This window comes from Ruditapes philippinarum, unplaced genomic scaffold, assembly GCF_026571515.1.
Source record: "Ruditapes philippinarum isolate M1 unplaced genomic scaffold, ASM2657151v2 ctg5258_1_1_1_1, whole genome shotgun sequence".
Lineage (NCBI taxonomy): Eukaryota > Metazoa > Mollusca > Bivalvia > Venerida > Veneridae > Ruditapes > Ruditapes philippinarum.
This window is the reverse complement of record NW_026854553.1, coordinates 33,136-46,125: the sequence shown is the minus strand read 5'-3', so window position 1 is coordinate 46,125 and position 12,990 is coordinate 33,136. Positions and strand designations below refer to the sequence as shown.

Below are 12,990 nucleotides of genomic sequence, written 5' to 3'. Positions count from 1 at the left end.
ATACGCTTTTTGAAAGAATCGCACAAAACAAAAGATCATTTTCAAAATTTCTTTATCCTATATTTTCATATCTCAGATTTTTGTGAACAATGGTAGATTGTAACAGGCTTGAAAATGTGACAAATATGGGGGGTTAATTTGCAATTGAGAAAGTCTTCTGTACTATGGCTTTGGAGTTGTCCCCCTTTATTTATAAAGGTTTGTTATTTTTATGTTTGTAAGGAAATATTTCCCTATGGATAGTTAGATTCAGTGTATGCCAGCTTATAAATCTATATTATTCCCCTATTTGTCGTTTCCCTACTGTACTGACAAGGGCAAATTTGCTTTGATGAATTTCTAATCTTTACTAAAAGCATATTTCAACTTGTATTTTACAATATTTTCAATAATTCCAGATTACGTTTAAAGTTATGTTTCAACTTACGTTTTATAGGTTAAAGTATGTATTTTTGTATCAAAAACAGCTAAAATAAATTTATAATGATATCATAAGATGAATTGGAAAAAAAAGAGATTAGGTGAATAAAGCTGTTACAAATTGCAGACCGATTTATTTATTTGAACTTCAGTATTATCCTTGTTTTTTTGTTATAAAGTATAATATAACTCTAAGAAATGTTAAAAAATATCCAAAGCAGAAAATGTCCTTCGACAGAATACATATAACGATACAAAATCAAAGATTATTGCACAGGTTTCATCAATAACTCTTACAAAATTTTTGTCAGAAGTGGGATTCGAACCCACGCCGAGGGAACCCGACTGCGACCTGAACGCAGCGCCTTAGACCGCTCGGCCATCCTGACTTATGATAGTGAAGTATTAATGCGCTGAATTTATTCAAGATATAAAGATATATTATATTTAACTTGCTATTTCAGTAATTTCTTAATGCCTATTTCTGTGGGTTTTTTGCTTTTGTTTTTGTTGTTGACAAATATGGGAGGTTGATTTGCAATTGAGAAAGTCTTCTGTACTATGGGCTTTTGAGTTGTCCCCCTTCATTTATAAAGGTTTGTTATTTTTATGTTTGTACTTATGGGATAGTTAGATTAAATGGATGCCAGCTTATAAATGTACATTATTGCCCTATTTGTCACGATTCCCTTCTGTACTAACAAGGCCAAATTTGCTATGATGAATTTTAATCTTTAATAAAAGCATATTTCAACTTGTATTTTACAATATTTTCAATAATTCCAGATTACGTTTAAACTTATGTTTCAACTTACATTTTATAGGTTAAAACATGTATTTTTGTATCAAAAACAGCTAAAATAAATTTATAATGATTTGTATGATAAGAGTTTTGGTTGATATTGTTGAAAATGGTTTGGATGTGGAAATATGTTAAATACACGCCTACACGTGGTTTTGAATATATATATTCTTAGTTGTGTTTGATATATAACAATAAATCTCTTTGACCAACAATGTCAAATTAAAGAAAAGCAATTAAAGAGACAATGTAACCCGCTAATTCCTGTATTTACAATATGAATTTATTCATTTAACAGATTGTATCTCATTATACATTATGAAGACATGAATTCTGCGTATTTTTTATGGTGAAAAAATAATACAAATACGAATAATTTATGATTTTAACATTTTTCCTTTGATTTTCAATTTTCAATTTTTAGCTATCGAATAAGCACGTCAGAACAACCGGGCATTCAACGGCGCTCATTTAGAATTGCAGTCTAACTGAAACGAGTCCAGGTTCATAACTTCAAACTCAACATCTGACATGTCGTTTGGTAATTGATACACATCTTTGAGAACACTGTCATATTATACATAAAGAATAATACAGGAAGGAGATACCGTTTATTCATATAACATCTCATATATAAAAAAATAACGCTGTCTGTGTTGCATGGTCTTTTTAATCATAAGCTTAAAGTACCGTTTGAAGAAGCGACTTTTGGAACTGTTCATTATAAATGTTAGGAAATCAAGTTAAAAATTTAAAGAAGGTAAGTAACATTATCAAGCCTGGTTAAGCTGCGCGGTTTTGCAGACTGGTCTACCAAAGCTTTATCAGTCTGGTTTGACTGTAAACCTACCCTGATGAAGAAATAATAATAAAAGAACGTTTTTTTTATGTCTTAAAAAATGTCAAATTGTATACATGTAATTTAATTAAAAAATGTTAAAAAAAGCAAAGCAGAAAATGTACCTTGACAAAATACATAAAATGCAAAAGTTAAAGCTATTCGGTTAGGTGAACAGATTTCATCAATAACACTTACAAAATTTATGTCAGAAGTGGGATTCGAACCCACGCCGGGAGAACCCGACTGCGACCTGAACGCAGCGCCTTAGACCGCTCGGCCATCCTGACTTATGATAGGAACCTATTAATGCGCTGAATTTATTCAAGATATAAAGATATATAATATTTAAAAACCAAAAAATTTCCCATAGCCTTAGCTATCTTTACAGGATCATGACTGTGTAAGCTGATAAGTTCTTTTACTAATGAGGATTTGATAAGAACTATAGCAAATTTCTGTTTTTTTAAGCTTTATAGAAAGCCATTTTATCTATGTACTAATGACATTATAGTTTACGTTACAATTAAATACTGTTATATGCTCACTTAAAGTGCCTTGCTATTTCAGCCATTCCTTTATGTGCGAAATAGTGCCTATTTCTGTGTGGTTTTTGTTTTTTGCTTTTGTTTTTGTTGTTGTTTTTTGTGTGTGTTTTATTTGTGCGCAAAATCAGGGTCTTTCTACTTGAAAGACCCTGGCAAAATGAAAAGCGTTTATACGCTTTTTAAAAGAATCGCACAAAACAAAAGATCATTTTCAAAATTTCTTTATTTTATATTCTTATATCTCAGAGTTTTGTGTATGTCTTAGTTGAACAATGGTAGATTGTTACAGGCTTGAAAATGTGACAAATATGGGAGGTTAATTTGCATGTACTATGGACTTTGGAGTTGTCCCCCTTTATTTATAAAGGATTGTTATTCTAACTAAAATGATTGAATTAACTGAATAACAGTAGAGTGATTTTTAATATAATTATATGAATATATAATATATGATTTTAATTTTTTTCTTTTAATTTTCCACTTGAACTTGTAACAAACTAAGTTTTTCTAAGGGTTAGTGCTGAGTTGACCGAGTGAATGTTTAGGTGGACGGATGGTGTTTGCTGGTTGAGTTAACCAGTTATTTGTCGTGCAAAGCAGAACATGTACCTCGACAAAATACATAAATTGCAATGATTAATTAGCTTGTTGGTTTTTATCATTTGGGATGCACAGGTTTCATCAGTAACACTTACAAAATTTATGTCAGAAGTGGGATTCGAACCCACGCCGGGAGAACCCGACTGCGACCTGAACGCAGCGCCTTAGACCGCTCGGCCATCCTGACTTATGACAGTGAAGTATTAATGCGCTGAATTTATTCAAGATATAAAGATATATTATATTTAACAACCCAAGAAACACCCATTTTACAGGATCATGTGTAAGCTAAGTAGTTCTTTTACTGATGGGGATTTGATAAAAATTGTAGCAAAATCCTGATGTTTAAGTTAATGGAAGGCCATTTTATACATGTACAAATGACATTATAGTGTACGTTACAATTATATACTGTTATATGCTCACTTAAAGAGCCTTTGCTATTTCAGCCATTTCTTAATGTGCGAAATAGTGCTATTTCTGTGTGTTTTTTGTGTTTTTTGCTTATGTTTTTTTTTTGTTGTTTTTTTTGTGCGCAAAATCAGGGTATTTCTACTAGAAAGACCCTGGCAAAATGAAAAGCGTTTATACGCTTTTTAAAAGAATCGCACAAAACACAAGATCATTTTCAAAATTTCTTTAATTTATCTTTTCATATAACTTATATAAAAAATATTAACACTGTCTGTGCTGTATGGTCTTTTCAACCTAAAGCTTAAAGTACCATTTCAAGAAGCGACTTTTGGAACTGTTCATTATAAATGTTAGGAAATCAAGTTGAAAATTCAAAGAAGGTAAGTCAACATAATTAAGCCAGATTTAGCCGCGAGGTTTTGCAGACTGGGCTACTAAAGCCTAATGAGCCTAGTTTACTGTTAACCTACTCTGATAAAGAATTTAAAAAAAAAACGATAATATGATATATTTTTTTCTTCTATGTCTCCGGCAATATTTCCGCACATGATATTTGAAGAGACTTGATGCTTATTTTGTACACTAAGTGAATAAAATTATAGACTTTGAGTATAGCATATGTAATATCCAATAGCATATTCAATATGCAAGTTAATATGCAAGTCAGGATGGCCGAGCAGTCTAAGGCGCTGCGTTCAGGTCACAGTCGGGTTCTCCCAGTGTGGGTTCGAATCCCACTTCTGACATAGATATTTTGGTAATTACTTATTTTAAATGATTTTCAGGAAATGATATGCACTAAGACACTATTTTTACCAATTAAGAATTTTATTTCTCTTCATTAAAAGTACAATTGCATAAAACGTTTCATTTTAAACTCGTATTCGCATTGAAAACAAATAAGTACATGTATTAAATATATTTTATAGCAAAAATATCCATACAGTACATTACCTGTAGGAATTCAGCAGTAGCAGTGAGCAGATGCAGTAGTAAACTTATAAAACGTGAAGTTGGCAGTAGCAGTAGCAAAATACATATGAGCCGCGTCACGACAAAACCAACATAATGGGTTTGCGACCAGCATGGATCCAGACCAGTCTGCGCATCCGCGCAGTCTGATCAGGATCCATGCTGTTCGCTTACAACCCCAATAACAAGTAAAGAAACTGATAGCAAACAGCATGGATCCTGATCAGACTGCGCGGATGCGCAGGCTGGTCTGGATCCATGCTGGTCGCAAACCCATTATGTTGGTTTTGTCAATAAGCGGCTCATTCCCTGCGGTCTGGAGACCGCAGGGTATTGGTACGCGTTTAACTTTTGAGGCATGGAGGAGCACGTGACCTGTTTTCGGTACATGGAGGAGCATGTGATCTGTAAACCGTACATGATTGGTTAATTGACCTTTTCGAAAACCTAGCTAAATAACGTTTGCCGGTACGTTACGGATTTACCTGTAGGGAATTAGTCCGAATTACACATAATTAAGAACAAAAAACTATTGCTTGATATTTCTAATTTTCTATAATTATTTTACCGTTTAAGGTGGAAAAACTTGAATGATGTGTTTGAAAATTATCAATGTTTCTTTAATATTTATCTAAAATTTTACAAACAATAAATTGTTTATACTGAAAATATACAAAATTAAAATATTCGTAGTGGCATCTGCCATAATAAATAGAGCTATTTTCTGCGTAAACTTGTGTGTTTACTTTATTTATTTTTTGCTCGGAATTATTCATAAAATGGTAGGCCTATTTAATCATTTTCTTAAAAAGAAATACATGTAATTGTTTTATGTTCGACCTTCTCCGGTCTTCAACAGTCACCAGTTTCCAAAGACCTTCTTCTATTCAATTGTCAACTATATTCCTGATACAAACGTTTATTTATCCCCCCACCCCGCAAATAATGTTGAAAATAGTTAAATGAAATATATTTAATTAAATCATTAAAATGTTCACCGCAGGAAACCATTTTACTTGTATATGATAATTGTGCGTTCATAACAAACAAAATATAATATAACGGAATGTAACGTAACGCAACGTAACATAAGACAAAAACATAACATTTACATACTTTTCAAATCACATGCAATTTATAGTCAATCTTGTAATACAAATAAGCAGATATTTTGCTAAGAAGGTTCGAATATTTTATTTGTTTCATAGCGTACTTATACGTCATCTAATAAACAGTATATTTACAAATTTAACAAAAATATAAAGCTTACTAACTCAAATATATATTACTTACTAACTGACAAATAAATATATAGCATATGAGCCGCGCCATGACAAAACCAACATAATGATATATGAACCGCGTCACGACAAAACCAACATAATGGGTTTGCGACCAGCATGGATCCAGACCAGCCTGCGCATCCGCGCAGTCTGATCAGGATCCATGCTGTTCGCTATCAGTTTCTCTACTTGTAATAGAGTTTGTAAGCGAACAGCATGGATCCTGATCAGACTGCGCGGATGCGCAGGCTGGTCTGGATCCATCCTGGTCGCAAACCCATTGTGTTGGTTTTGTCGTGACGCGGCTCATAAAACAGTAAAGTTAACGTTGCACACATACATGACATAAACATTATCAAGATAGCATAACCAGTGTACGCACTAAGCACATTTGTTATAGGGGTTATCTCCCATTTACCATCACAAAATGTTTAGGATAGCGGAAAGTCATATAATTTGAGTCATCTCTTTAAACAAATACAAATGAAATGCAAATTTATTAATTGTTATAGTATTTGTTATAGCCAAAATTATTTCAATAACACCATTATTTTAATGTTTTGATATTTTACTTAAATTCGTCTTTAAAATGGTCGTCCTATGTGTGACTAATATGTTTGAGTAAAGTATATACATGATTTATATGGTTCGTCGATATGCTTCATAAAAATAGATAATTAATAACATACAAATATGGGACGTTCACTCTGTAAAATAGACAGAAATAGAATCGCAAAAGAACGTGCAAAACGGAAAATAAAAATGTTATAGGCTTGCTTTGATTGAGCCTGTACTGGAAAATGCAAGCTATCGTCCACGCCCGAGCAGAAAATTCAACATTTAACATGAAATCAAAAAAATTTGAATTTTGAAACATCAACACATGTGTTTGTCAGGCGTTTTCCATGGCATCTTCAATATTGCATGTTAATGCCATTCCATGAAAAGCGGCATATGGTCCGAAAGTAAAAGAATGTGTATGTCTTAAACGAAGAAAAACAATGGGAGAAACTAATAGATTGGAATTTGAATTTGTTCCAGAGGTTATAAATCCTGTATATCAAAGATGTGCTGTCAAAAGACAAATTGAAAAAAGCAGGCAGTATATTCGTATGGTGATTAATCTGTATCCAAGTAAGAAATACTAGCTAGAACCACCTAGCAAACAAGCCTAAAGAAATAACTTAAAGTATCATAAACACAACAATTATGACACGGAAATATAACATCTGTTATTGTATGTACTGGTCGACTTTAAAATTCAAACTTCGGGATAAATACACTCGACCCGATTACATATATAAGAGAAAAGTGCAAAATTATCGATAGCTAATTTTTATGTGTTGAGTCTGCAATTTTCATGTAATTTTGCTGTTTTTAATGCTTCCGAGGGATCACTTTGGTTCCAGATATTTACGCATCATAACAGCACGTGTCAAGTGCTGTGTGGCAGCCGTAAAAACTAGCCCCGTACTTCACTTCGGTGTTGTTAAATTTGTCTTGTCCTTCCAGCACTATTCCAGTGTTGAGAATTAAGAAAAGCTCAGCCGGTGCTAGGGCGGCGTGAGGGATGTTGCAATATTTATTATCCTTCATGTACAGACTCAATCAAACCGAGTCTGCAATTTCCATGTTATTTTGATGTTTTTAATGCTTTCGAGGGATCACTTTTTAATATGTTTTTATAAAGATGGCAATGACGGAGTGTCACACGGGTCACACGGAAAGAATCAAATGTGAAATGGTTATATCACTTGTTTCAAACTATAAGCAGGTCTCCGAGTGGTCTTCTGTTCATGAATTCCACTGTTCACTATTAACATATTTTGAAAGCTTCTAAAAATGATGAGTTTTTTTATATTAAAATATGATCAAGTTCAAGCTAGCGGTTTTCTAACTAATATCAAAGATCTTTATCCGTATACAATAATTTATTTATTTATTTTTTGCTAACATAGGGTCGGATTTCTAGTGTACATTAGTCTTTTGTTCAATATCAGTAATTTGACCGTTTCAACTTGTTCAAAACAGAAACTTTATTTAAAGGTTACTACTAGTACAGAAAAACCAAAACAAACAAACAAACAATGCCCTATGATTATTTTTGTCACATATACTAATTTTTGACCTTATCCATCAAATCTTACCATAAAACAAAAGTGCCACTCAATCCATGCAATCACACGTGCGCAATATTAAGAATGTAAACAAGGACAGTCATGTGACATATTTCTAATTTGTATTTTGCACGAGAATCACTAAGTTATCGTAGAAAGCGTCTTAAATTTCAAACATGTGTAATGTTGAAACGGGAATGCTTTGTTGAAAATTGTGTGTTGGAATTTATTTTGGAATATTATAAAAATTGAAAAGTATCCTTTTTGTAGTTAACCAGTTTGTGAAATAGCACGTGCGTGATACTTACGTCACGAGAAGTGACCAATCGGCACTTTGTCCAGAGGTGCGACCGTATAAATACTGAAAATTCAAATGTTCGCCAGCACATATCACTAAAACACTTACTGATATAACAAAACTTACCAAAACTTACGAGAATGATGGAGTGGTTAAGAGTTGCATGTTTGAGGGCTGTGGAGGTTGTCAGGTCTGGGATTAGGACTGTCCTAGGTGTCTTCGGGCTCACGGTGATGCCCGAAGACAGGCCAACTTTTGGTAAGAACTTGAAATTATTGAAATGCTTTACATACCCCACCCACTTGTACCCGCCATTATCGAAACGAACGTGACGGAGTATTTTTCTGACATCATACGATATCATTGCGTTAATTTGTGACATGCTTTTGTGTAATAAGAACGCATCCCATTTTTTTTCTGAACCATTTATTTATCTGTTTATGTACAGTTACAGGGGCAAGACCTTGGATGATTTTTTTTAAATTTTTTTTTGAAGATAAGGTCAGATGGTGGCAATACCTTCATAGAACAGGTCTAGGATTTCATGATATTTGTAGTCCATGAAATTATGGAATCTGTTTATGAAAAGTGTAGAAGGGTTGCAGTATTCAGAGATATATCCATAAGATGACTTTAGAGATATTTTTATCAGGAAATTTACAATTGAATGACTTTCAATGTTTACAAAAATGTCAAGGTCATCATAAACAGATGTAAACTATGTATTACTTTCAACAGTCGACACCTTTACCAGGCTTTAAACAGGCTGAAAATGCCTGATCGGGCTTATGACATAAAAAAAATCATATTTCTAGAAAAATAATAAAGATATTTCTTTTAAACTTTGTTTGTTTATTGAGCATAATATTTGACATAAACAGAAAGGAAAATATTTGGTTACTGTCACTTTTGTGAGAATTATTTCCCCTTTTTCATGTTTATATGACACATAATTTTTGAAGTCCTTAAAAAATATGTTTCAATGTAAAATTCTTAACAGAAATGTGTCCAACATCTTCATTTTGCTCAATAGTGCCAGTAGATCTACTTTTATTCTATATATTTGGATTTAATATTCTGTTTGTGGCATAAATACTTTGACAGTTCTTTTACAGTGAACATTATACTTTGAAATTTTCTTTGGAAACTGAATGAAATGTATGCTGACAGGTGTTGGCGCAATGAATTAGAGCATAAAGTAGTTATTTAACCTATATTGTTTTACACTTTGCATATGTTACATATTTTTTAAGGACTTCAAAAATTATGTGTTATGAAAACATGAAAAAGGGGAAATAATTCTCACAAAAGTGACAGTAACCAAATATTTTTCTTTCAGTTTATGTCAAATATTATTCTCAATAAACAAACAAAGTTTAAAATAAATATATTTATTATTTTTCTAGAAATATGATTTTTTGTGTCATAAGCCGATCGGGCATTTTCACAAGCCAGTTTATCATTACCAGGCTTTAAAGCTGCATGCCTCCAGATGAGCCAAAATATTTCAAGAAAATCAAACCTGAGAAAATTGTACTGAGATTTTTCAAGATAAAAGTAATGATTTCCATATTATGTGTGATTAATGATTGATTTTACAGTATTTTTCACCAAATTTTTACTGCGTTAGTAACACAATAAGCGATATTTTTTTTTCATTTTTTTACCTCTGTTTCAATAATTTACATGGGTTGTAAGTGTCCTTTGCAATGTGTAAATTATTTTCTGTGTTCACTTCACACAATATTTTTAATACATGATTAAAATTTTCATGAAAATTGCAGGTTGAAGTCTGGAGGTGTGTTGCTTTAAACTGGATTTTGCCAATTATGAATTTAAATATCCATAAAACTTTGCAAAATTTTTTAGTTTTTCTGAAAATGTCTTCAGAAATTTGTCATACAGAAACTTTTGATTTAAGGGAATTATCCAAATATGGAGTCAAGAAATTGGTTCTAAAATAACTTTAAAGGCACATTATGTCTCAGAAACAAATAAATGTTTACTTTAGAAAGGGCAAACATGTATTTTATAATGATTAAAAAATAGTTTTAGTGAATTTAGATGCTTGTTACCTGTAGAAAGTTGCGATAAATGTGAAATAATTTGTCATAAAAGTAGCAAATTATGTAAACAAACATTAATTTGTCTTACATACAAAATACTAATTTGCCTTATATCTGTACTTATTGCTAAAAAGCAACAGATGAAAAAGATGGTTGAGGTAATTGGCCTATGAGTAACTTTTTGGATACTATAAAAGGACACCAAAATTAAAAGCTTTTGAGAAAGAAAAGTAAATGCATTTCTGAGTCATAATGGGCCTTTAATCCATTTTTGTTTACATTTTTCCATTACAACATATTTTATGGACTTGAAAAATGTGTCCTGAAAATTGGGAAAAATGAAATAATTCTAGTACAACAGTTACTGAAGCCAACCAAAATATTATTGTGTTAAATTGTATTATAAATAATACTTAATAAAAGACATTTCTCAATTTTTGTTGAAGAGAAATTTGTTGTAAGCTCAATGGATCTGGCAGTCATCAATCTGTTTAAGCTGCAGGTTTTAGTATCAAACTAAATATAGAAAATTTCACACTAAATATCTGTAAATTTATAGGTTGAAAAATGTTATTTATATTTTTAGACAATTCATTCATTAGTAAACTGTACATAAATGTCATGAAATCCTATGAGCTGTATATAAAATTTATCCAAAATATATCCAATCTTTGATATAATAAATTTGAATTTTATTTGAATATATTGTTCAAAAATAGAAAAAAGCACTTCCTCTTAAAATTGAAATGGTCTATTATTGATAGCCCTTCTTACAATGAAAAATAATGTTGACAGTATTTAGTGTTTGTCATAACAACAGACCACGAGGGAATTATATATGGAAGTTGTTGGCAAGTGTGATGAGATATTAGATATATTTGAGCTGCGTCATGACAAAACCAACGTAATACATTTGCGACCAGCATGGACCCAGACATCGCAGTCTGATCAGGATCCATGCTGTTTGCTATCAGTTTCTCTACTTGTAATATGGTTTGTAAGCGAACAGCATGGATCCTGATCAGACTGCGCGGATTCGCAGGCTGGTCTGGATCCATGCTGGTCGCAAACCCATTATGTTGGTTTTGTCATGACGCGGCTTTTATTCTTTTTTGAAACTGCATTTTACAAGAAAATTCAAATATAGTATTTTTATCCTTTTTTTTTAAAGCTGCATTTTACAAGAAAATCCAAATACATTCTATTGTTTTTTCCTGAATATTTATTTGAAATAGTAAATAGAAATGTACCAACTGTAGTAGACCTTAGCCACTGCTCAGTATCTGTGGCTCTAAGTGTATAATTTGTGATTAAAATAACAGAATTTTATTCTGTTTATGTATGGTTGTTATGTATAATAAGTTATTTAGAAAATATTACAAATCTTACAAAAAAAAAAAATTAATGACCCTAAGGTATAATACAAGGGTTTTTTTTTTTTTTTTTAGCTCACCTTGCACATAGTGCAGGTGAGCTATTAGGATGGCCCATCATTTGCTTCCGGCATCCGTAAACGACATCTTCTATGATACCACAAGGCCAATGTTTATGAAACTTGGCAGAAATACTCTTTGTATGAAGATCTATCAAGATTGTTCAAAGAATTCTATTCCATACTAAATTTTGGTTGCTATGATAACTAAAAGAAAAAACTTAAATGTTCTTATACTTCAAAATGGAAAGGGCTAGAGCTTAGATATTTCTCACAAGGCATTAGCTTGTTGGTTTCTTCTACAGTTGAAAATTGGTGTCTGTTTTGGGGGTTTAAGGGGTTTTTTTATTGCAAGGTTATATAGACTTTCTTTGTAGGGATAAATTGAGATAGTGTATCTTGTATTTTTTGTCTCAACAGACATTGTTATGAAGATTTTTCTATTAAAACATTAGAAAGATGAAAAGGTTGTTGAATGTTATTGTTAATGTTAATTCAAAACAGAGTCTATATTTACATCCTTCCAGTTTGCGGGAAATATCATATATTTCAAGATACTTTTTCAAGATGAATGAAACTTTTATTGAAATTTATGAAAGATTTCGATGAGACAAAATTTTGTACATCTATTCTACAGTAAGGACAGAGGCAAAGTGTTGAACACTGACCCAGTATTAGCTTTGCGTATGCAAATGAGTATATGCAAATATTTACTCCTAGAAAAGTCTGTAAATTGTCCTTTAATTAAAAACTTATTAACCCTTTCCCACATGAGCATATTGTGAAAAATGGCCGTTTTCAGTGAAAAGCCTCCTGTTACAAGTTCAAACTGCTATGAAACTATGAAAAATGCTTCAATACTAATCAAACTTGGCACAAATGTTGACTGGACCATTGCCTTTGTAAGGACATGCTCAGTCTTAAATTTCCTGTTACCATGGCAATGAGGGGACATCTCAAATTGCCAAAAATCACTATTTTGCCTCGATTTTTTCCATCAAAATTTATTTCAAAGTGCTGCAACTTCTCAAGGGATTGAGATAGAGTCAAAGGCTTTTCAGTGTTGGGTACACGTTACCTTATGATCGACCTGGGGTCATTTTCAGCCTCTCACAAGTCCAAAATTTTCTTGGAGATGAGGGGGACTCTGCCCCCCTTCAAACCCCTGAAACAGAAGGGGGCACATCCCCCTTCTGGCAA

At 32.2% G+C, this 12,990-nt stretch overlaps 1 protein-coding gene and 4 non-coding genes across 5 annotated transcripts in view; 2 read left to right on the top strand and 3 right to left on the bottom strand.

The window, feature by feature from the left end:
- Positions 1-725: 725 nt before the first annotated feature.
- Positions 726-809, bottom strand: Trnal-cag (transfer RNA leucine (anticodon CAG)). The gene has a single exon. It is a non-coding gene; the product is annotated as a tRNA-Leu (tRNA).
- A 1,457-nt stretch (positions 810-2,266) lies between these two features.
- On the bottom strand, positions 2,267-2,350 carry Trnal-cag (transfer RNA leucine (anticodon CAG)). The gene has a single exon. It is a non-coding gene; the product is annotated as a tRNA-Leu (tRNA).
- A 961-nt stretch (positions 2,351-3,311) lies between these two features.
- Positions 3,312-3,395, bottom strand: Trnal-cag (transfer RNA leucine (anticodon CAG)). Its single transcript has one exon. It is a non-coding gene; the product is annotated as a tRNA-Leu (tRNA).
- Positions 3,396-4,284: 889 nt separating this feature from the next.
- On the top strand, positions 4,285-4,368 carry Trnal-cag (transfer RNA leucine (anticodon CAG)). The gene has a single exon. It is a non-coding gene; the product is annotated as a tRNA-Leu (tRNA).
- Positions 4,369-8,180: 3,812 nt separating this feature from the next.
- The window catches only part of LOC132740443 (uncharacterized), a 31,313-nt gene continuing 26,503 nt past the window's right edge, over positions 8,181-12,990 (top strand). Inside the window, exon 1 of the mRNA XM_060728347.1 lies at positions 8,181-8,550. Coding sequence (XP_060584330.1) covers positions 8,433-8,550 — 118 coding nt within the window. The 5' untranslated portion in view covers positions 8,181-8,432. The remainder of the gene's footprint in view (positions 8,551-12,990) is intronic.